We start from the raw sequence: 24263 nt of genomic DNA, 5'->3' as shown, positions 1-24263 counted from the left end.
GTTTACATATTGAAGGTTTATGGCAACCCAGTGTCTAGCAACTCTGTCAGCAACATTTTCCCAACAGCATGTGCTCATTTCATGTCTCTGTGTCATATTTTGGTAATTCTAGCAACATTTCAAACTTTAAAAAATCATATGGTGATCTGTGATCGGTAATCTTTAATGCTAGTATTGTAATTATTCTGGGGTGTCCCAAACAGAGAGAATATAAGAAGGCAAACTTCATAGATAAATGCAGTGTGTGCTCTGACTGCTCCATCAATGAGCCATTTCTCTGTCTCTCTCCCTCTCCTGGGGCCTCCCTATTCCCTGAGACAATATTAAAATTAGGCCATTTAATAATCACACAATGGTCTTTAAATGTTCAAGTGAAAGGAAGATTCACCCGTCTCTCACTTTAAATGGAAAGCTAGAAATGAAGCAGCAAATGCTGATGTGGAAGCTGCAGCAGTTATCCAGAAGATCTAGCAAAGACCATTGATGAAGATGGCTTAGAGAGGAAGGCATGCTGAAAGCCAAGACAAGCTGAAAGCTAGGCCTCTTGCACTAAAAAGGCAAGTTATGAATCCAAAGGAAAAGTCCTTGAAGGAAACTGAAAGTGCTACTCCTGTGAGCACATAAATTACAAGAAAGTGAAACAGTCTTATTGATGATACAGAGAAAGTTCTAGATAGAAGATCAAACCAGTCACAACATTCCCTTGAGCCAAAGCCCAATCTAGAGCAAGATCTTAATGCTCTTCAATTCTATGAAGGCTGAGAGAGGTGAGGAAGCTGCAGAAGAAAAGTTGGAAGCTAGCAGAGGTTGGTTCATGAGGTTTAAGAAAAGAAGCCATGTCCACAGCATAAGTGCAAGGTGAAGCAGCAAATGCTGATGTGGAAGCTACAGCAAGTTATCCAGAAGATCTAGCAAGGACCATTGATGAAGATGGTGACACTAACAAACAGATTTTCAAATGTAAACAAAACAGCCTTCTGTTGGAAGAATATGCCATCTAGGACGTCCACAGCTAGAGAGGAGAAGTCAGTGCTTGCCTTCAAACTTCGAAGGACAGGCTGACCCTCTTGCTAAGGGCCAATGCCATTGGTGATTTGAAATTCAAACCAGTGCTCATTTACCATTCCAAAAATCCCAGGGCTCTGCAAATTATGCTAAGTCTACTCTGCCTGTGCTCTATACATGGAACAAGAAAGCCTAGATGACAGCACATCTGTTTATAGCATGGTTTATTGACTATTTTAAGCCCATTGTTGAGATCTGCTCAGAAAAAAAGATTGCTTTCAAAGTATTACTGATCATTGACAATGCACCTGGTCACCCAAGAGCTCTGATGGAGATGTACAAGGATATTCATGTTATTTTCAGGTCTGGTGACACAACATCCATTCTGTAGCCCATGGATCAAGGAGTTATTTCAACTTTCAAGTCTTATTATCTAAGAAATACATTTTGTAAGGCTAAGCTGCCATAGATAGTGATTCCTCTGGTGGATCTGGATAAAGTAAGTAGAAAAACTTATGGAAAGGATTCACCATTCTAGATGCCAGGAATAGCATTCATGGTTCATGGAAGGAGATGAAAATGGCAGCATTAATAGGAATTTGGAAAAAGTTCATTCTAACCCTCCTGGATGACTTTGAGGGATATGGTACTTTAATGAAGGAAGTCACTGCAGAGATGGTGGAAACAGAGAACTAAGAAGTGGAGCTTGAAGATGTGACTCAATTGCTACAATCTCACGATAAGCCCTGAAAGAAGGAGGAGTTGCTTCTTATGGATAAGCAGAGAAAGTGGTTTCTTAAGATGGAATCTACTCCTAGTGATGATGCTGTGAACATTGTGAAATGACAACAAAGGGTTTGGAATTTTACGTAAACTTGATTGATCAAGCAATTGCAGGGTTTGAGAGGACTGACCCTGTAAAGTTCTACTGTGGGTAGAAGGCTATCAAACAGCATTGCATGCTACAGAGAAATCTTTCATGAAAGGAAGAGTCTTCAGTGAATTTCATTGTTGTCTTATTTTAAGAAACTGCCACAGCCACCTGAACTTTAAGCAGCCACCACCATGATCAGTCAGCAGCGATTAACATCAGGCAAAAAGATTACAACTTTCTGAAGGCTCAGATTATCATTAGCACCTTTTTTGGCAATAAAGTATTTTTAAAAAGATATATTCTTTGTTTTTTTTAAAGATATAACGCTGTTGCACACTAAATAGACTCCATTATAGTGTATATACAAGTTTTATATGCATTGGGATACCAAGAAATTCATGACTTGCTTTATTATGGTAGTCTAAAACCAAACTGGTAATATCTTCGAGGTATGCCTTTATTTTAGTGCCTCACAAAGTTTACATTCAAGAAAATTGTTTATGTAATTCCCCATTTTCCACTAGTAATGCAGATTAAATACACATCTACACTTGTATGACATTTTTTCATATCTTTGAAAATTGATAGTCTTTTCAAAAGCAGTGGTTTGGAACCTGTTATATGGAGGTATCTGAGAGGCTCCTGTGGACCACGAAGGAATCCAGGATTGTTTTTGGAAGCCAACACTTGTTTTTCTGGCAAAATATGTTTTATATTATTTTTTTTAAAAAAAGTTTTAAAGATAAAGCAGTGCAAAACATTTCTGTATTTTTTGCAGAATTAAAAGATTAAATGGAGCTAGAACTCAAATTCTCCTTTATGTCTATAATACTATAGACATTGTTAGTAATTTTTGTGTGTAGAAGAACTTCAGGAAGGTTTGAATGTCTAAAAAGTTATGTGGAAGAGAAATTAAGTGAGAAATTTTCATTTATTTTTAAAAACCAGCCATAATTCAGTACTAATATATAAAGGTGTGCTGGTATATTATATATTATACATTTATGTTATATATAATAATATATAATTGTTTAGACTCCTACTCTTGCTGTTGTAAGGAAACTAAAAACCAAAAATATAATGCTGTGTATCCATTAAGTTTTCTTTAAAGTTGTGAGTTTTGCTAATTTAATTTCTTTACCTATAATAGTCACATGTAAGTATAACTATAAAGATTTAAATTACATATATTTAATTATATTTATACTTAAGCCTTATTATTATTACTTATATTTTAATGCAGATATTCTGGTTCAGGAGTTTGTAAAATTTGGATCACTAGATACATATCTGAAAAAGAATAAAAATTGTATAAATATATTATGGAAACTTGAAGTTGCTAAACAGTTGGCATGGGCCATGCATTTTCTAGTAAGTAGTACAACCTTTTTATCAAAAGATACTATTTTATTTTATAAAACAATATACAAATTATCTTTACCTGGAAACAAAAAATAAATCTGTAATTGGATGCCAATTCATGTAAAATAGTCTGTGTTAGGTGATAAAAAGAGACTACTTTAGGCATATGTTTATGTATGTAAAATCACTTTTGAAAAAAAAGTTTTGTCATCCCATCAATATCTTAGAACTACTAATAGACAATCTGTATGTTGTGTCTTTTGGATTTAGAAAATTCAACCAAAAATTATGCAGAAGTATGTGCTTCTGTATTTTTGGGCCATTGTACATTATGGTCCATGAGAAAGCGATGTTGACAGAGAAGAATACCAGGGGGACTGCCAGTCATCAGACCCCTCAGGGTGCACCTATGTCCGTCCTGCTGCAGAACTGAAGTAGTATTTCTTAATGTCAGCTCCCATCCAGAAACACAAACCATCTCAGCCTTAGAACTCATGTGAAATGGCATTGGTAGTTTTAATTTATTCATTTCATCACAAGCATAGATTATTGTGTTATTTAAAATGTAAAACAGGAAGCATAGGAGTCATAAATTTCCTTTTTTCTCAATGCATGCCTCCAAATTATTATACTATCTTATATTTTTCTTCTTTAAATCTGTTTTGGGGGCTTGAACATACTAAATGCTCCAGTACTTGTGGATTGATATTTGAATATATGTGCGTTTAACTCTAATAGGAAGAAAACACCCTTATTCATGGGAATGTATGTGCCAAAAATATTCTGCTTATCAGAGAAGAAGACAGGAAGACAGGAAATCCTCCTTTCATCAAACTTAGTGATCCTGGCATTAGTATTACAGTTTTGCCAAAGGACAGTAAGTTCTAGAGGGATTGTATATAATGTTACTAAGCTTTACTTGGGCAGTGGTGTAAAGGGCATGTTGTTAATTTTCCTTGAATTCCATTTAATTTGTATGTTCCTGATTAATAATAAAATTATCACTTTTAGCAATTTAAATTGTTAGTTAAATCTTAGTCTCTATTTTTCTTTCTTATAAGCATATAACCATGGACTGTGAGGTGATTTTTTAAAAACAGTTTTAATCTCTAATTATGTATGAAGGATAGGATTTTATCCATTTTTAGTATGAAGTTTTGTAATATTCCTTGAGCCACAAGTAAATTTTCTAAATATTCTTTTCTCCTCGTCACTAAATAAAAATTTAGCCTGAAATTTTAGGATTTTTTTCTATCCTCTGTGAAGAAATTAGTTTAATTATCCATCTAATTCTGACTTTTTAAAACCTTAAAAAAACTTTCATTTGTGTTTGTTCATCTTTACTACTTAACACAGTGGGTTAAAAATACAAATTTCAGTCAGATAGTTGAGAGGGGTTTTTTGGGTCTAGATAATTATAACTGAATTTTGTTATCTTAGATAATTTCTCTAATTGGATGTTCTAAATTTAGATTCTAAATTGATCAATTTTTGTGCACTGATGTGTCCTATTTAAGCTAATAGTACTTAAACTTAATGACTTATCTGACAGTGAAGACAGTGATAACTGGGCAGTAGTACAGGAGTATGGAGTATGGCAGAAAATTCTTACAGGGTCTTACATCTGGTATCCTGGGAAATTTTATCCTTTGGAATGGGAAGTGAAGATGGAAAAAAATGTATTCATATGGTGAAGGTATTTGTCAATCAATCTATTTGTCTGTCTGTCTATGTCAGAATACCAGAAAGTAGGGTTATATTGCTTCTTCCTTTCTTGAATACAGTCTTTCTGGTGGAATCAAAGACCACAGAAACTTTACTTGAGAAATTCCATGATTTGAGCAGAGCCCACCTATATCAATTCCATATATCTAGAATATTTTGGTGCAATTTAGCCATCCATCTGCCATAAATGCTTGTTGGTCCTTGGGTTTTTTTTTATCTGCAAGTGGGAATTGCCATGGCTATTAAATCATTAGAACATCTCTGAATGATGTAACATTACCTTTACTACTTACGCATTATGAAGAAATACCAAAAAGTATCATGGGGCAATTTTAGGATAAACTATATAAAAAAAAAGATTTGGCCAGGCGCAGTGGCTCATGCCTGTAATTCCAATGCTTTGGGAGGCTGATTGCTTCCTAAAGCGCTTGGGTGGATCACTTAAGCCCAAGAGGTCAAAGCATAGTGAGCTGCAATCGTGCCATTGCACTCTAGCCTGAGTGACACAGTGACACCCTGTCTCAAAAAAAAATTTTTTTTTTGAAGGTAAAACTAATGGAAAGAGGTTGAGAAAATGGTATGCCAGTTGAGACACTACGGTTTAATGGAAAGATTAGTTGATTCAGAACTCACTGTACAGGATTCTAATTCTGTCTCTGCTGCTAACAAATTGTGTGGCTTTGGGCAGATTACTCAATCATATGTCTCCATGTTGTCATTGTTAAAGATGAAATATTGAATTAGATGATCTTGAAGGTCCCTTCTGGCTCTTAAGCTTATGCAGTCATGTGCATGTGCACATCCACCCCCTCCAAAATAAAGAAAATAGGCCCGATTATTCAAATGATTTGAACTTTAAAGCTATTTACATATAAAAGATTGGTTTACTTGTGAATTATTTAACCCTACTCTGTTCGTATCATTTAAAAGTTCTTCAGGAGAGAATACCATGGGTACCACCTGAATGCATTGAAAATCCTAAAAATTTAAATTTGGCAACAGACAAATGGAGTTTTGGTACCACTTTGTGGGAAATCTGCAGTGGAGGAGATAAACCTCTAAGTGCTCTGGATTCTCAAAGAGTAAGTTTATATAGACTAAGTTAGAATTACTCTATCTCTGAACTTTCATATTTCTTTCACATGATTTGTATTTTTTAGCCCATCTAATTTTAAAAAGAAGGTTGGTGTGGCATTACACAATTTATTCTCAGTTTGTGGTTCTTTAATTATAGAAGCTACAATTTTATGAAGATAGGCATCAGCTTCCTGCACCAAAGTGGGCAGAATTAGCAAACCTTATAAATAATTGTATGGATTATGAACCAGATTTCAGGCCTTCTTTCAGAGCCATCATACGAGATCTTAACAGTTTGTTTACTCCAGGTATGTATTTGAAAGATCTTATTGATTTTCCAGCTTTCTATCTTTATTGTATTTAATGAATCATTACTAATTTTTAATTCCTTTAAAACATTTTCTTGATGTCATTTGGGCCCTCTTAATTTCTTATGTTCATATGGCTTTTCATGCTTTATACATATTCTAATCTCCTTGACTGAGAATTATTTTCATTTTTATAAAAAGACCTTTTCTTTTTTTTTTTTTGAGACGGAGTCTTACTCTGTCGCCCAGGCTGGAGTGCAGTGGCGCGATCTCGGCTCACTGCAAGCTCCACCTCCCAGGTTCACGCCATTCTCCTGCCTCAGCCTCCCGAGTAGCTGGGACTACAGGCGCCCACCACCATACCCGGCTAATTTTTTGTATTTTTAGTAGAGACGGGGTTTCACCGTGTTAGCCAGGATGGTCTCGATCTCCTGATCTTGTGATCCGCCCGCCTCGGCCTCCCAAAGTGCTGGGATTACAGGCTTGAGCCACCGCTCCCGGCCAAAAAGACCTTTTCTTTCAGTAACCTAATTTTAGTTTTCCATTTAATGAGTTGTAAATTATAGTATTTTTTTTTTTTGCTTAAATTGACTTTTAAAAAACAATTCTCTTTAACATTTCTCATATTTTATAATTGATTGATTTTCTAAACATGAGCTGTATTTGTTTTGCTTTGTTCTCTCCTTTTTCAAAATACTGAGCTGAAATGCATGTTTGACCTATAGGTGCTTTCTACCCCAGTACTACTCACCTTTCTCACAATAAGTATCAGTATATTACCTTACTTTATGAATATTAAAACTTCTTATTTTGGAAAACAAAAATTTATCCTTTGCAAAGTCTCTCTTGAAGGCCTGTCAGATTATGGGTAATGATTAAAGGCTCCCATTAATATAATCGAAACTATTTGAGTTTCCCTGTATCATTTAGTATTTTTAACTCATGATTATTTTGGTCAACTTGAATGTATATCAGTTTAGTCCAGAGAATGTTATTTGCTAATTTAAGGTGATAATATTCTTTATTTCTCCAGATTATGAACTATTAACAGAAAATGACATGTTACCAAATATGAGGATAGGTGCCCTAGGGTTTTCTGGTGCCTTTGAAGACCGGGATCCTACACAGTTTGAAGAGAGACATTTGAAATTTCTACAGCAACTTGGCAAGGTAAATTGTCAGAATTTTTTCAAATAGAGTATAATCATTTCATTTAGGAAAAACTTAAGAGCGTTTCTAAAGTTCACTTTCTACATCATTTTAAGGAGTGCTTGTAGAAAGAAAAGGTTTGGTTGTCAGATGTTGGACAAATGCTGTGTTAAATAAACAGCTATCTTTACTGAATGAAGGGGGCCAGCCCCTCCACACCTGTGGGTAATTCTCGTCAGGTGGGACCAGAGACTGAGAAAAGAAATAAGACACAGAGACAAAAGTATAGAGAAAGAAAAGTGGGCCCAGGGGACCAGTGCGCAGCATATGGAGGACCCGCACTGGCACTGGTCTCTGAGTTTCCTCAGTATTTATTACTGTTTTCACTATCTCAGCAAGAGGAATGCGGCAGGAGAGCAGGGTGATAGTGGGGAGAAGGTCAGCAAGAAAACATGTGAGGAAAGGAATCTGTGTCACAAATAAGTTCAAGGGAAGGTACTATGCCTGGATGTGCACATAGGCCAGATTTATGCTTCTCTCCACCCAAACATCTCAGTGGAGTAAAGAATAATAAAGCAGCATTGCTGCCAACATGTCTCGCCTCCCGCCACACGGCAGTTTTTCTCCAAATGAACAAATGTATAATTGGGTTTTATACCGAGACATTCAGTTCCCAGGGGCAGGCAGGAGACAGTGGCCTTCCTCTTTTACTAATCCTCCCCAGCACAGACCCTTCACGGATGTTGGGCTGGGGGACGGTCAGGTCTTTCCCATCCCACGAGGCCATATTTCAGACTATCACATGGGGAGAAACCTTGGACAATACCCGGCTTTCCAGGGCAGAGGTCCCTGCGGCTTTCCACAGTGCATTGTGCCCCTGGTTTATTGAGACTGGAGAATGGCGATGACTTTTACCAAGCATACTGCCTGTACACATTTTGTTAACAAGGCACATCCTACACAGCCCTAGCCTTAAACCTTGATTCCATACAACACATATTTTTGTGAGCTTCAGGTTGGGGCAAAGTTACAGATTAACAGCATCTCAGGGCAAAGCAATTGTTCAGGGTACGGATCAAAATGGAATTTCTTATGTCTTCCTTTTCTACATAGACACAGTAACACACTGATCTCTCTTTCTTTTCCCTATAACTGAAGAACTTTTCAGAGGCTTTAACATGTAATATGCATGGAACATCTTCAAGAGGAAGATGAATTAGGCAGTATTATTCAAATTGACTTGACCAAGAGACTGTTCCTTGGTAGCAGGAGTTCATTGTTAAGTGATTCAGTGAAATACAGAAAGGAATACATAAGCTTTTCTACCTGCCTTTCTGCCTTTAGTTATCTCAGGGAGAATTAATCTTATTGCTTAGGGTCTAGGATTTTGACTGTGCCATATTCACTAGCAGAGACTCTGTCTATTAAAACGTCACACAGTCATGTATAACCTACATATTATAAGTAAGACCAGGGAATGCTCAGTTCTTAGTAGGTCCAACCATAGTGGTAAGCTCTTTCTCGCATAAGCTTGCTAGGATAAGGTTCTCACTAGTAAGTACCATGTTAGTGTTGTCTGTTATTATCAGCTATTCCTAAATTCATATTTTCCTGAAATATCTCCAGATGTCATTGATTTTCCTCTTTTCTGGGAACTTATAGCATTTATTGTTTCTTTTATACAACTTAACCACAGTCTTCTGTTGTTTACTAGATCTTGGTTTTTGTTTGCTTGCCTTTTTTTTCCTTGACTTAAAAAAAGTTCCTTTAGATCCCAATAGATTACTAGGCACACAATTTTGTCATATATTGTCAAAACAATGGAATATATACTGGTATTTAAGAAGTAGACATAACAAAGAATACATCAAAAGATCACTAATTTAGATTAACAAAAGGGAAACAGCAGACTAAATTACAAAGTTATCTTTTCAAGTAATTTTTTCTAGTTATGAAAGTGATATACTGCTTATAGAGAAATTGGAAAATATTACAATGAAGATACGTTCCATTTGTTGTAGTCTCTGCACAACTACACAATTTCTTTCAATAGTGAAACCATTCTATATATACAATTCTATATCTTGCTATTTTTCATATATCAAGATTTTCCCATTATTAATATTCTTTTGAGACATAATTTTAAGTGAATATACCATAATTTATTTACAACATTCCCCTTTATTGTAATTTTGAGTTAATTTTCTTTTGCTTTTTAACATTTTTAGTGTTTTCCATAGTTCCGTGAGCTTAAAATTCTTTTAAACATAAGTAAATTGAAGAGACTCTAAGGAGGGCGTTTTCAAAATACATGTACAATGAAATATATTTCTTAGTAATTTAGTTTGTAGGAAATGAAAGGAAAATGGTGTAATCATTAGTCAGTCATAGATATTTTAATGTGGGTATTTCCTATCTGTATTTAACACCATAATTTTACTTTCATCTTTGTTTGTTTGAAGTAATTGATGTGTTCAGTGGTTTGTCTAGATATTTGTACTGCCTTATTGAAACAATCAAAATGCCATTCCTACAAAAATGATTGCATGTCACCTTTCCATTTTATAAAAATTAGCTACTGTATCCCTTTGTTATCCTTTTCAATTAGTGGTATGGTGAAAATATTCCAAAGAGGGATATATATTTAAAATTATTTTCATATGTTTTAAGCCAAGAGAAATAATGGTATATTGTTTTATTTTTTAAAAAATATTTTCATACTGTTGTAAAAGGAGCCAAGAAACTATTGTGAAATCTTTTCTTTTGCTACTTGAAATCTAGAGTGTTTTTTGCTTTCTTCCTTTATCCTCATGCCCACATATACTTATATTCTTTTTTAAATTAATTTTAACATGGATTATTTGTGTAATAGCCTTACATGTGGATATTAACAGTGTAAACAGTACCACATATAACCATCAAGACACCTCAATTAGAATTTATAGGACTAGAATGACAGATTCAGATGGTTTAATTACATTTAAAAAGTTTTCTGAAAAAACTTTTGCAATAAAACAAATTGCCCATCAATAAGTTTGATATCTTTTAAAATGATTTTTGGTTATCTGCACATGAAGCAAACAAAGTGTATTCCACAAAATTCTTAGGCACAGTCTGAGATAGCTGCCAGAAAGAACAGAAAGAGTTGTCATTTATGTCTTGTGAGTACAATTTCTGAAAGTTGAATGAGGGCGTCTCTTTCTGGGGATGGTCGAAGTTTACTGCTCTCTCTTATTGCTTCTTGGCAGTATTGCTGGGCAAGGTAGGTTGTTTGTTGCACACCATCACTCTGTAATACATACTGTGGAGCTCTGTCTACATTTCCCGGCAAACTGAACCATCTCATGATCATAGCATTCATTTCTGGGAACTGCTGACAGGCAAACAGGGCAGGACCAGTGGCTAACCTGAGATTCACATCAGCTGATGTTGGTTTGTCTATGTTAGAACATGAGGTGAAGTCGAATACATCATCTATTAGCTGAAAAGCTATTCCTACATTTTTTCCGTACTGATAGGTGATCTCATGCACCACTGGGTCGGGGCATCCTAGAACAGAGACTGCTTTACAACTGTTGGCTATCAGGCTCGCAGTATTCTTGAAGGTCTTTTCAAGGTATTGTGCAAATCTTTCATGCTGATTTTCTTTTGACCCGAGCTGAAGAAATTCACCACACACCAAATCTTCAATAACTCGGGTTAAAATAGATATAACAGCTGTATTTCCAGTTTGTGCCCCCACCTATAGATACTACAGAAAGAATTAAATCTCCAGCAAGGACAGCCTTCTTTTCACCCCAGATCTTGTGTGTTTTCCTTTTCGAGAACTTGCATTATCAATAACGTCATCGTGAACAAGACTAGCAATGTGGATCATTTCTGCAATTAAGGCTGTGGCGCGCTGGCTAGCTTGCACATGTCGGGAGTTATGATGAATATTACATGCTCGGGCCATTAGTACCACAATAATTGATCGAAAGGCTTTTCCTTTTACATCAAAGTAGTACTCAGACATTTCCTTAAGTTCTGTTGTTGATATGAGCAGTTCCTTTCTAATACCCTCATACAGACCTTTCAAGTCTCTCCAACCGAGTTTGAAAGGATCGGTGTATTTCTCACCACTGTGTGTTTTGCTGTACGGGGTTGTGTGATGAAACTGTGATATACTATATACATTTGGACAGGCAGGTGTTAAATGCTTCACAAGATTAAAATAGGGTATCTGAGACAAGTCAAGTCCCTTCTGCCTATGAGCCTGCGCGGGCATCGGCAGCCGCGCGCGGCCCCGGCGGCCCCGCAAGGCTCGGGGAGCGGTCTCCACGCCGCCGGTCTCCAGCAACAGCCGCGCCGCCCCCACCACCAGCGCGAGGCCACGGTCGGAGTCTGAAAGTCGTGGTAGGATGGTGGCTCCGCCTCTGGCCCGCGATCCTCCTGCCAGGACCTGGAGCCTGAAACCTCTTATATTCTTTATATCCTTTACCTTCTCACTTCACTCCTAGCTGTTTTGAAATCCTCTTTATTCCCTTTTCCTCCATGGTGCAGATATGGGATTCAGAGATCAGGATCTTAGTGCGACTACTTTGAAATTATCAGCATCATTCTTAATCTTCTCTGAATATGATTTTTATTTTCCTCTCTTCCCATCATTAGCTAACATCTTGGTCCACATTCCTTGAATACTTTTAGTACTCATTGTTTTCTCGTCACCTTACCTCCTGCCATTATTTTGGATGCCCTTCCAATACTTAAAAAAAAAATTCCTTGGCTTCTCTACCCCAAAGTTATGATTATGTTAAATGAGTTCATTTTGAACTCTATAATCCCGTGTAATAACCTTACTTAGGAAATTTCCTACCCTGAAATCTGCCTCTCTGACTATAACTTTATAGCCTTTGGCTTTTTTCAACATAAATGCCTTCTTTTTGATATCTTTGGTATTGCTAGTGTCTTTCACACTTTCCTCTTATTGGAACGTAAATTGGTGACCCTTTCTAGAGAGTTTCTCATAGAGCAGTTTGTATCAAGCGCCTTTAAATGTTCATATCTTTTAAGCTACTTTCGCTGGTATCCACAATTATATCACCCCCCCCCCCCCTTCCCTTGATTATCTGCTTCACTTTCCCTATTATTTCCTAGTACGGGAACAATACAACTTAGCATTTTTAAAATTGTGCTCCCATCCCTCAAACAAACACTAAAAGAAAAAAATCAGATATAAATCTTTATTGTTTTCATTGAAAATTGGTTTCCAACATTGGTTAGGCACTTATGACTCTTACTGGTTGTATTAGTCTGTTCTCACGCTGCTAATAAAGACATACCCGAGACTGGGTAATTTATAAAGGAAAGAGGTTTAACTGACTGACAGTTACCCATGGCTGGGGAGGCCTCAGGAAACTTACAGGCATGGCAGAAGGCACCTCTTCACAGGGCAGCAGGAGAGAGAATGAGTGCCAGCAGGGGAAATGCCAGATGCTTACAAAACCATCAGATCTCATGAGAACTCACTATCACGAGAACAGCATGGAGGAAACCACCCCCATGATTCAGTTGCCTCCCACCAGGTCCTTCCAATGACATGTGGGGATTATGGGGTTTACAATTCAAGATGAGATTTGGGTGAGGACACTGCCAAACCATATCACTGGTAGTTCTTTTACTCTCCCTTACTTGATTTCTTTTCTGGTCCTATCTCAAACCCTTCTGGTTTTCTATCTTAAATCTTTCTTTTCGCTGTATTTTTCTTCATCTCCTTCTTCCATAAGAAAAAGAGAGGCATTCCGAGTTAAAAGTGAGACTGATTTTTGCCTATCAAAGTGACAAGGATTTAGAAAAAGTATAATGATCATTGTTGGCAGGGATGTGATAAAATATACATTTTCCCACTGCTTATTGGAACATCAAATGGTAACCACTGCCAGACAGCTTCTAATGCAGTGTGTATCAAGGCCCTTTGAAATGTTCTTATCTTTTGAACACTAATTAAGTATCCTTAATAGAGATGTACACGAATATTTATTTATAAGAATATTATTGCAATGACATGACTGTATTTAAAAATTTTTCTTAGTGTACATTTATGTTTCCAATGTTAAAAATTAGTGCATTCGTGTGACAATATACAATAATTAAAAATCATTAATTTCAAGGAATATATAGTGGCACTAGAAAATAAATTTTATGAACACATTGTTAAGTAGAGGGGAAGAAGATAAAACTTATTTCCTACTTTTGTTTTCTAAAATGTGTTTTGGAATAATTTCTCACAACAGCCTCATGAGATAGACATTTTATTACTCTCCACTTTAAGGAAGAAAAACCTCATTTTAGGGAGTTCTGAATTGTCCACGGTCACAGAGAGAGCAAGTTGTGGATCAATATTCTAGTTCCAATCTGACTTGAGAGTCCTGGGTCTTGAGAGTCCTGGGTCTATCCACCTTATTGTGTGGCCTTCTAAACTGTGTAATTAAGAGATTTAACTTTGAGCCTACATGGTCTAGGTTTTTTAAAAAACTGACTTCAAGTATATAACTGAAAATATAGTCACTTAGAATTTTATAACTCAAGAACTACATTGTTTTATCCTGTAAGAATGCAATAATATCCAAAATACACTAATTTGATTAATATCAAAAACCTATAATTTATTTAAATGTTATAGCAACTTACCAATTCTATGTAGTTAATGAGTTTTAGGTAAAAAGAGTGGATTTCTTTAAAGACATCTTCAAAAAAAAAATGTAGAGTCGTCCCATAGGCTAGAAGTTTCTTACTTCTTAATTTGCTTTGGCTGCTATAACAAAATACCATAGACTGGGTAGCTTAAACATCAGACATTTATTTCTCTCAATTCCAGGGCCTGGAAAGTCTGCGATCAAAGTTCTGGCAGGGATTGGTTTCTAGTGAAGTTTCTTCTTGGCTTGCAGATGGCCGTCTTCTTGCTGTGTCCTCACATGGGAGAGAGAGATTGCTCTAATGTCTCTTCCTCTTATAAGGGCACTAGCCTTGTCACATTAGAGTTCCACCCTTATAACCTAATTTAACTTTTATCACCTCCTCACAAGGCCCTATCTCCAAATACAGTCATATTGGCGGTTAAGGCTTCATTATATAAATTTTGGGTAGGGGGTCACTGACATTTAGCCCATAACAGACACATTCCATCCAGATCACTGACAGTGATAGCAAAAGGTATTTTGTAAAAAAGGAAAATTCTTCCTGGAAGTTAGTGACAAAAGTTTAGGAATCCTCAGCATGTCCCTTGGCTTATCTTGATAATTAATGCTCATCATTTATTTAAATGCTTTTTTGAAGTAATTTATATTTCAGCCTATAATTCCTTTTGAAGAAATTAAATTTACAGGTTTACTATCCACCTGTTGAGATAGTATTTCCTTTTCTTGTTCTAAGAGTTCCTTAATATAAGCTGAAAGATAGTCTGCTGCTGGGCATGGTGGCTCATGCCTGTAATCCCAGCACTTTGGGAGGCTGAGGTGGGTGGATCACGAGGTCAGGAGATCGAGACAATCCTGGCTAACACAGCGAAACCCTGTCTCTACTAAATATACAAAAAATTAGCTGGGCGTATTGGCGGGCGCCTGTATTCCCAGCTACTGGGGAGGCTGAGGCAGGAGAATGGTGTGAACCCAGGGGGCGGAGCTTGCAGTGAGCCGAGATCGTGCCACTGCACTCTAACCTGGGCGACAGAGCGAGACTTCGTCTCAAAAAAAAAAAAAAGACAGTCTGCTAATTCCAGCTACTAGAATTTTCTATATAATTATAATTTATTTGCAATTTGCCTTGAAAACTTGGTATTTCCATCCTAATGTGATGTGTCATTTAGGGTAATTTTGGGAGTGTGGAGATGTGCCGGTATGACCCTCTACAGGACAACACTGGGGAGGTGGTCGCTGTAAAAAAGCTTCAGCATAGTACTGAAGAGCACCTAAGAGACTTTGAAAGGGAAATTGAAATCCTGAAATCCCTACAGCATGACAACATTGTAAAGTACAAGGGAGTGTGCTACAGTGCTGGTAAGCTGCCCATTGAAACCTATTTTAAATTCAAGGTATGTCTTTGGCATCCTGTGTAATATAAACGTACAGTGTCTTAACGATCTGGACTTATGCCAATGCCCAGAGGGAGAGGCATCCTATAATGACTAGAGATTGTGTTTGGTGATCATAGACTATAACTATAGGAAGTATTTGGCTAGTTGGTTAAACATTCTTTTCACCTCTTGCTTAAGCTTACCAAGAAAGTATCATTTTTAAAGGAATTGTTTTTGTTTACATTTTCTATAAAAATATTTTTGAATTCAATGTTTTTTGTTCGATATAAATGAGGAGAAAGAAGTTTTCTCATCAGTTTATTTTGGTTTGCCTAAAGAGTTATAGAAAACTGAAACGCAAATAGTTTCAAAGCTTTTATTCAAAACTTTTTTTTATTTATTCAAAAGTTTTTGATTCAAAAAGACTATGTTCTTAACAACTATATCACCTTTAATGTATAATAAAGTTTTGTCATCTTAGATTTTATATATGTTTAAGTCATTTATGTATGATAGTTTTCTAATATTTAATCAGTATAATATGGCAGAGTAAAACATTATTTCCACCTTTATGTTAAAAGGTCGGCGTAATCTAAAATTAATTATGGAATATTTACCATATGGAAGTTTACGAGACTATCTTCAAAAACATAAAGAACGGATAGATCACATAAAACTTCTGCAGTACACATCTCAGATATGCAAGGTAACGAATATACTGATTATTTGCTGTAGATGAAGCAATCGTGTTGAAGCAGACGTTAGGAAATCATCTAGATGTTTTCAAAAATAATAAAGGGAATATATAGGGTTAAGACCATTTAAATTGTTTACATTTATAAAACTAGCTGAAAGAAAAATGTTTTATCCATAGGGTATGGAGTATCTTGGTACAAAAAGGTATATCCACAGGGATCTGGCAACGAGAAATATATTGGTGGAGAATGAGAACAGAGTTAAAATTGGAGATTTTGGGTTAACCAAAGTCTTGCCACAAGACAAAGAATACTATAAAGTAAAAGAACCTGGTGAAAGTCCCATATTCTGGTGAGTATATTTCAGTATGATAAATGAAATTTTAGAGCACAGACTTCAAACTTTATTGTTGTTATTTAATAGTTTGCCATTTCTATATTTACCGTAACAGTGAACATTTAAGTCTTTTAAGTCTTACATTTAACTTTTTTTTTTTTTTTTTAGGTCTTATAGTCATGGTTATAGTCCACGTGGGAAAATGGCATATGCTTTATTTCTATTAAGTGTTTTCTTATTTATAGGGATTGTAGGTTTTTCTTCAAAACTGTCTCCTATTTATTGAGGCTCAGGGGTAATTATTAGTGGTGCTGTGGGTTGTGGTATTGTGTTGAATTTTGGTGGGGCTTTCATGGGGTTAATAGTCTTTTTTATTTACTTGGGTGGTATAATGGTTATTTTTGGTTATACTCCAGTGATAGCTATTGAGGAGTATCCTGAAACATGAGGGCCAATTACTGATATTTGAGGGGCCTTATTATTAGGATTATTAATAGAGTTGATATTGGTTTGGTGAATAGTTGAATATGATGGGGTGGTGATCACTGTTGATTTTAATAGCATAGGGAGTTGATTAATTTTTGAGGGGGAGGGGTTGATTCGTGAGGATTTTGTAGATGCAGCTGCCTTGTATAGTTATGGGTGTTGGTTGGTGGTTGATCATTGTTAGTATTTTTGTCTCAACTGAAATTACTCAGGGTAATAGATTAGATAATTAATAGTAGAGTTTAGGCCTTTTTGGTCAGATACAGTAATGTAGGCTGAAGTTTGGGTTCGTGAAATGGTTTTTGGTATAGACTTTTCTAGTCAAACTGGGTCTAGCAGAAGTGAAGCTAGATTTTGGCTTATGAATAGGCTTAAGTGGGGGGGCTGAATGGTGAATTGTAGCTGAATAAAAACCTAGTATACTGGAGAAGTTAAATGTCTATAATGGGTACTTTAAGGTTGTTAGTTATGAAATTAAGCTCTATTGCTAGTAAGAGACCTAGGGTGGTTACACCTAGGGCTATGAGCTTTAGGTGGAGTGGTATAGTTGTTTGGGGGGATGAAGTAGGGATAATACTGTTAGTGATGAGGAATCCGGCGAAGATACTGCCGATTGCTAGGTGCTGAACTGAGTTAATTAGGAGAGGATTATCATTAATAACAATCAGAGTTGTAAAACAAGGTTGTCCTGTTAGAGCACCTAAGGTTATAAAGTAAGCACAAGTAAATACATAAAAACGTTAGGTCAACGTGTAGCTCATGAGGTGGCAAGAAATGGCCTACATTTTCTACCCCAGAAAAATCTCACGACAACCTTTATGAAATCTAAGGGCTCAAGGAGGATTTAGCAGTAAACCAAGAGTAGAGTGCTTGGTTGAGGTTGAATAAGGCCACGAAGCATGCACACACTGCCTGTCACCCTCCTCAAATATCATTCTAGAAATATTATTTAAATTCTCTATACATGAATAGAGGAGATAAGTAGTAATATGGTAAGTGTACTGGAAAGTGCTCTTGGACAAACAAAGTGTCGCTTAACCCAAAGCATCCAGCTTACACCCGGAAGATTTCATCACAACCTGATCACTTTGAGCCAACCCTAGCCCCAAACCTCACTAAAAATACTATTAAACCATCGTAATCAAACCATTTACCTTAGACAAAAGAATAGGCAATAGAAATTCTTATCTTGGCACAACAGATACAGTACCGTAAGGGAAAGATGAAAGAACTGAGCAAAGACAAGCCCTTATACCTTCTGCATGATGTATTAAGTAGAAATAACTTAACACAGAGATAGCCAAGTCCCCCGAAACCAAACGAGCTATGCAAGAATGGCTGAAAGAGCGTACTCACCTACGTGGCAAAATAGTGGGAAGATTCATGAGTAGTGGTGATAAGCCTATCAAGCCTGGTGATAGCTGGTTGTCCAAGATAGAATCTTAGTTCAGCTTTAAACTTACCCACAGAATTACTTAATCTCCCTGTAAGTTTAACTGTTAATCTAAAGAGGGACAGCTCTTTAGACCCTAGGAACCAACCTTCCTACAGAGAGTACCAAATAATATTGCCATAGTTGGCCCAAAAGCAGCCAACAATTAAGAAAGCGTTCAAGCTCAACATCCAAGTATCTTAAATTCTAATCACTCTACTGAACTCCTAACATTACATTGGTCTAATCTATTATGTAATAGAAGCAATAATGTTAATATAAATAACATGAAAATATTCTCCACCGCATAAGCTTACATAAGACTGGAATAACCCACTGACTGACAGTTAACAGCCAGATATTTTACAATAAGCACCCTATTATTTATACTGTTCTATTATTTATACTGTTAATCCAACACAGGCATGCTCTAAGGAAATATTACAAAAAGTAAAAGGAACTCGGCAAATCTTACCCCACCTGTTTACCAAAAACATCACCTCTAGCATTACCAGTATTAGAGGCACTGCCTGCCCAGTGACATATGTTCAACGACCGCCATATCCTGACCTTGCAAAGGCAACATAATCACTTGTTCCCTAAATAGGGACTTAGAAGAATGGCCACATGAGGGTTCAGCTGTCTCTTACTTTTAATCAGTAGAATCTGACCTATTGGTGAAGAGGCGCTTATAAGCAAATAAGATGAGAAGACCCCATAGCACTTTAATTCATTAATGCAAATAAAAACTCAAAAAGCCTATAGGCCTTAACTTACTATCTCTGCATTAAAAATTTTGGTTGGGGTGACCTCATAGCATATTCAACCTCCGAACAACCTAAACTAAGACCACAGTAGTCTAAGCGAGTTAATACACATTGACCCAATAATTTGATCAACAGAACAAGTTACCCTAGGGATAACAGTGCAATCCTATTCTATCATATCAATAATAGGGTTTACGACCTCGATGTTGGATCAGGACATCCTAATGGTGTAGCCGCTATTAAGGGTTCATTTATTCAACGATTAAAGTCCTATGTGATCTGATTTCAGACCGGAGTAATCCAGGTTGGTTTCTGTCTGTTTAACATTTCTCCTAGTACGAAAGGACAAGAGAAATACGGCCCACTTCATAAAGTGCCCTCCCCCCATAAATAATGCGATCTCAATCTAGGAAATCACCACACACCCAAGAACAGGGTTTCTTAAGATGGCAGAGCCTGGCAATAGCATAAAACGTAAAACTTTACAATCAAAGGTTCAACTCCCCTTCTTAACAATATGCCTATAATTAACCTTTTCCTACTTATTATTCCCACTCTAATTGCTATAGCATTCCTCACACTTAACAGTTATGCAAAGGACCTAATACCGTAGGCCCCTGTGGACTGCTTCAACCATTTGCTGACCCAATAAAACTTTTCACCAAAGAACCCTTATGACCCTCAACGTCTACTGTTACCCTTTATATCATTGCCCCCAACCCTGGCCCTTTCTATCACCCTCCTCTTCTGGTCTCCCCTTCCTATACCCCATCCCCTAATTAATTTTAATATAGGCCTCTTATTTATTCTAGCCACATCAAGCCTAGCAGTCTATTCCATTCTATGATCAGGATAAGCATCCAATTCAAATTATGTACTAATCGGCACACTACGAGCTGTGGCCCAGACAATTTCATATGAAGTCACCCTAGCCATTATCCTGCTGTCACTACTACTACTAAGTGGCTCAACTTATATGCATGCATCACAATGCCAGAATTACTCTGACCACTCCTACCATCATGACCCTTAGCCATATTATGATTTATTTCCACACTAGCAAAAACTAACCGAGCCCCTTTTGACTTAACAGAAAGAGAATCAGAACTAGTTTCAGGCTTCAATGTCGAATATGCTGCAAGTTCATTTGCCCTCTTCTTTATAGCAGAATATATGAATATTATTGTATAAATGCCCTACTACTATTTTTCTAGGAGTACTACACACTATGTATTCACCAGAACTCTGTACCATAAATTTTATTACCAAGACCCTCCTTTTAACCACCCTGTTTTTATGAATCCGAACAGCATACCTCCAATTCCGCTACAACCAACTCATATACCTTTTATGAAAAAATTTCCTACCACTTACATTAGCATTCTGCATATATCTCAATGCCTTTCCTAATTAATTTCCAGCATTCCACCCCAAACATAGGAAATATGTCTGACAAAAGAATTACTTTGATAGAGTAAACAAGAGAGGTTAAAATCCTCTTATTTCTGGAACTATAGGAATTGAACCTATCCCTGAGACTCCAAAATTCTCCATGCTACCTATTAAACCATAACCTAAAGTAAGTTCAGCTAAATAAGCTATTGGGCCCATACTCCTGAAAATGTTGGTTATACCCTTCCCGTACTAATTAATCCATTAGCTCAACTTATTATCTGTCTTACTATTTTCACAGGAACCCTCGTCACAATGCTAGGCTCACACTGATTTCTTATCTGAACAGGCCTAGGAATAAATATAGTAGTTCTTACCCCCATCTTGATTAAAAAAATAAATCTCCACTCTACAGAAGCAGCCACCAAATATTTTCTTACACAAGCAACTGCATCTATAATTCTCATGATGGGTATCCTTTTCAACAACCCGTCCTCCGGGCAATGGACAATAATAAACACTACTAATCAATTTTCATCCTTAATAATAACAGCCCTAGTAATAAAACTAGGAATAGCCCCCTTTCACTTCCGAGTCCCAGAAGTAACCCAAGGAACTTCTCTAATGTCTGGCATACTTCTCCTCACATGACAAAAACTAGCCCCTATCTCGATTATATTTCAAATTTTCCCATCAATAAACACGACCAGTCTCCTATCTATTACAATCCTATCCATTAACGTAAGTGGTTGAGGAGGACTTAATCAAACACAATTCTGCAAAATCTTAACCTATTCCTCAATTACTCATATAGGTTGAATGATCGCAGTACTAACTTATAATCCAAACATTACCATTATAAATCTGATTATTTACCTTATTTTAACAACTACCACATTTCTAGCACTTAGCCTAAGTATAAGCACTACAACCCTGTCACTGTCTCACACTTGAAACAAATTAACATGATTAACACCTATAGTTTCACTAATTCTACTATCCCTAGGAGGTTTACCTCCATTAACAGGATTTCTGCCTGAATGAGTCATCATTCAAGAATTTTCAAAAAACAATAGTCTTATTACCCCAACCATTATGGCTATCATAACACTACTCAACCTGTAGTTTTATATATGCCTAATTTACTCCATCTCAATGACAATATTCCCCACATCCAATAATACGAAAATAAAATGACAATTCAAAAACACAAAACCCATATTACTCCTCCCTCCACTTATTTCTTCTACCTTCCTCTTACCCATCTCTCCACTGATTCTAGTTATAACTTAGAAATTTAGGTTAAATAAGACCAGGGACCTTCAAAACCCTTAGTAAGTGAATTATACTTAATTTCTGTAACAAACCCAAGGACTGCAAAACTCGATTCTGCATCAGTTGAACGCAAATCAACCACTTTAATTAAGCTAAGTCCTTGCTAGATTGGTGGAATTCAAACCCACAAAAATTTAGTTAATAGCTATATACCCTAATCAACTGGCTTCAATCTACTTCTCCCTCCATGTCGGGGGAGGGTGGTAGGCCGGAGAAGTCCTGGCAGGATTGAAGCTGCTCCTTTGAATTTGCAATTCAACATAAAAAATTACCTCAGGGCTGGCAAAAAGAGGTCTTGACCTCTGTCTTTAGATTTACAGTCCAATGCTTACTCAGCCATTTTACCCTTTTTTCCACTTATGTTCATCAATTGTTGATTGTTTTCAACCAATCACAAAGCTATCGGAACACTATACCTGCTATTCGGCGCATGAGTGGGGATAGTGGGTACCTCCTTAAGCCTTCTAATTTGAGCAGAATTAGGTCAACCAGGAACTCTGCTAGGAGATGACCAGATCTATAATGTTATTGTTACCGCCCACGAATTTGTCATAATCTTCTTTATGGTCATATCAATTATAATTGGGGGTTTCGGCAACTAACTAGTCCCTCTGATAATTGCTGCCCCTGATATGGCATTTCCACGGATAAATAAAATAATGAGCTTTTTACTTCTCCCCCACTCTTTCCTACTCCTACTTGCATCCTCAATAGAAGCCGGTGCTGGAACTGGCTGAACAGTTTATCCCCCTTTAGCTGAAAACCTAACACATGCAGGATCCTTTGTGGGTCTTACCATCTTCTCACTTCACTTGGCAGGTATTCTATTTTAGGAGCCATTAACTTTATTACTACAATTATTAACATAAAGCCCCCAGCCATATCCCAATATCAAACACCCCTTTTCGTCCAACCATTCCTCATTACTCTCTCAGTCCTAGCTGCTGGCATTACCACACTATTAAATGACCGTAACCTCAACACTACTTTTTGACCCTGCTGGTGGAGGTGATCCTATCTTATATCAACATTTATTCTGATTCTTTGGTCACCCTGAAGTTTATATCCTTATTCTATCAGGCTTTGGGATGATCTCCCATATCGTGACGTATTACTCTGGAAAAAAGGAGCCATTTGGGTATATGGGCATAGTATGAGCCATAATATCTATTGGCTTCTTAGGGTTTATTGTATGAGCACACCATATATTTACAGTAGGAATAGACATAGACACAGACACATGAGCATACTTCACCTCCGCTACCATAATTACTGCTATCCCTACTGGCATCAAGGTCTTTAGCTGATTAGCTACACTGCATGGTGGTAACATCAAATGATCTCTCGCAATGTTCTGAGCCCTAGGATTCATCTTCCTTTTCACAGTAGGAGGTCTAACTGGCATTGTACTAGCTAATTCATCACTAGATATTATTTTACACGATACATACTATGTTGTAGCTCATTTCCACTACGTCCTATCAACAGGAGTGGTGTTCGCCATCATAGGAGGCTTTACCACTGGTTCCCCCATTCTCAGGTTATATGCTTAATCAGACCTACGCTAAAATTCACTTCACCATTATATTCATAGGTGTTAATTTAACCTTTTTCCCACAGCACTTCCTTGGCCTATCCGGTATGCCGCAACGTTATTCCGATTATCCTAATGCATACACCGCATGAAATATTATCTCATCCTTAGGCTCATTTATCTCATTAACAGCAGTTATGCTAACAATTTTTATAATCTGAGAAGCCTTTGTTTCGAAAAGAAAAACTATAACAATTGAACAACCATCTAGTAATTTAGAGTGACTTTATGGCTGTTCACCACCTTACCACACATTCGAAGAGCCAACCTACATTAAACCCTTAAATGAAAAAGAAAGGAATTAACCTCCAGAAACTGGTTTCAAGCCAATCAAAAACCTCTGTGACTTTCTCGATAAGATATTAGTAAATTCATTACGTAACTTTGTCAAAGTTAAGTTATAGGCTAAATCCTATATGTCTTAATGGCTCATCCAGTTCAATTAGGCCTTCAAGACGCTACATCCCCTATCATAGAAGAACCGCTCACTTTCCATGACCACGTTCTTATAATTATTTTCCTAATTAGTTCCTGGTTCTATACATTATTTCCGTAATACTCACAACAAAATTAACTCATATTAGCACCACAGATGCCCAAGACATTGAGACTGTTTGAACTATCTTACCTGCTATTATCTTAATTGTAAGGCCTCTCATCCCTACGTATTCTGTA

The 24263-nt window shown here is 36.8% G+C and overlaps 2 protein-coding genes and 1 pseudogene across 4 annotated transcripts in view; 1 reads left to right on the top strand and 2 right to left on the bottom strand.

The window, feature by feature from the left end:
• Nucleotides 1–24263, bottom strand: part of INSL6 (insulin like 6) — a 197100-nt gene that overhangs the window by 84265 nt on the left and 88572 nt on the right. The gene's annotated exons all lie outside the window — the stretch shown is intronic.
• JAK2 (Janus kinase 2) overlaps nt 1–24263 on the top strand; it is a 145320-nt gene that overhangs the window by 91487 nt on the left and 29570 nt on the right. For all 3 annotated transcript variants that reach the window (XM_055350620.2, XM_004047770.5, XM_063696426.1), the window contains 8 exons: nt 3123–3250; nt 3980–4118; nt 5897–6048; nt 6201–6351; nt 7385–7521; nt 15344–15533; nt 16132–16256; nt 16425–16597. In XM_055350620.2, the coding sequence (XP_055206595.2) occupies nt 3123–3250; nt 3980–4118; nt 5897–6048; nt 6201–6351; nt 7385–7521; nt 15344–15533; nt 16132–16256; nt 16425–16597 (1195 nt within the window). The remainder of the gene's footprint in view (nt 1–3122; nt 3251–3979; nt 4119–5896; nt 6049–6200; nt 6352–7384; nt 7522–15343; nt 15534–16131; nt 16257–16424; nt 16598–24263) is intronic.
• On the bottom strand, nt 10649–11849 carry LOC109028145 (all trans-polyprenyl-diphosphate synthase PDSS1-like; annotated as a pseudogene).

This window comes from Gorilla gorilla, chromosome 13 (genome assembly GCF_029281585.2).
Source record: "Gorilla gorilla gorilla isolate KB3781 chromosome 13, NHGRI_mGorGor1-v2.1_pri, whole genome shotgun sequence".
Taxonomy (NCBI): domain Eukaryota; kingdom Metazoa; phylum Chordata; class Mammalia; order Primates; family Hominidae; genus Gorilla; species Gorilla gorilla.
Note: the sequence above shows the minus strand (reverse complement) of the source record. Positions and strands in the feature narration are given on the sequence as shown.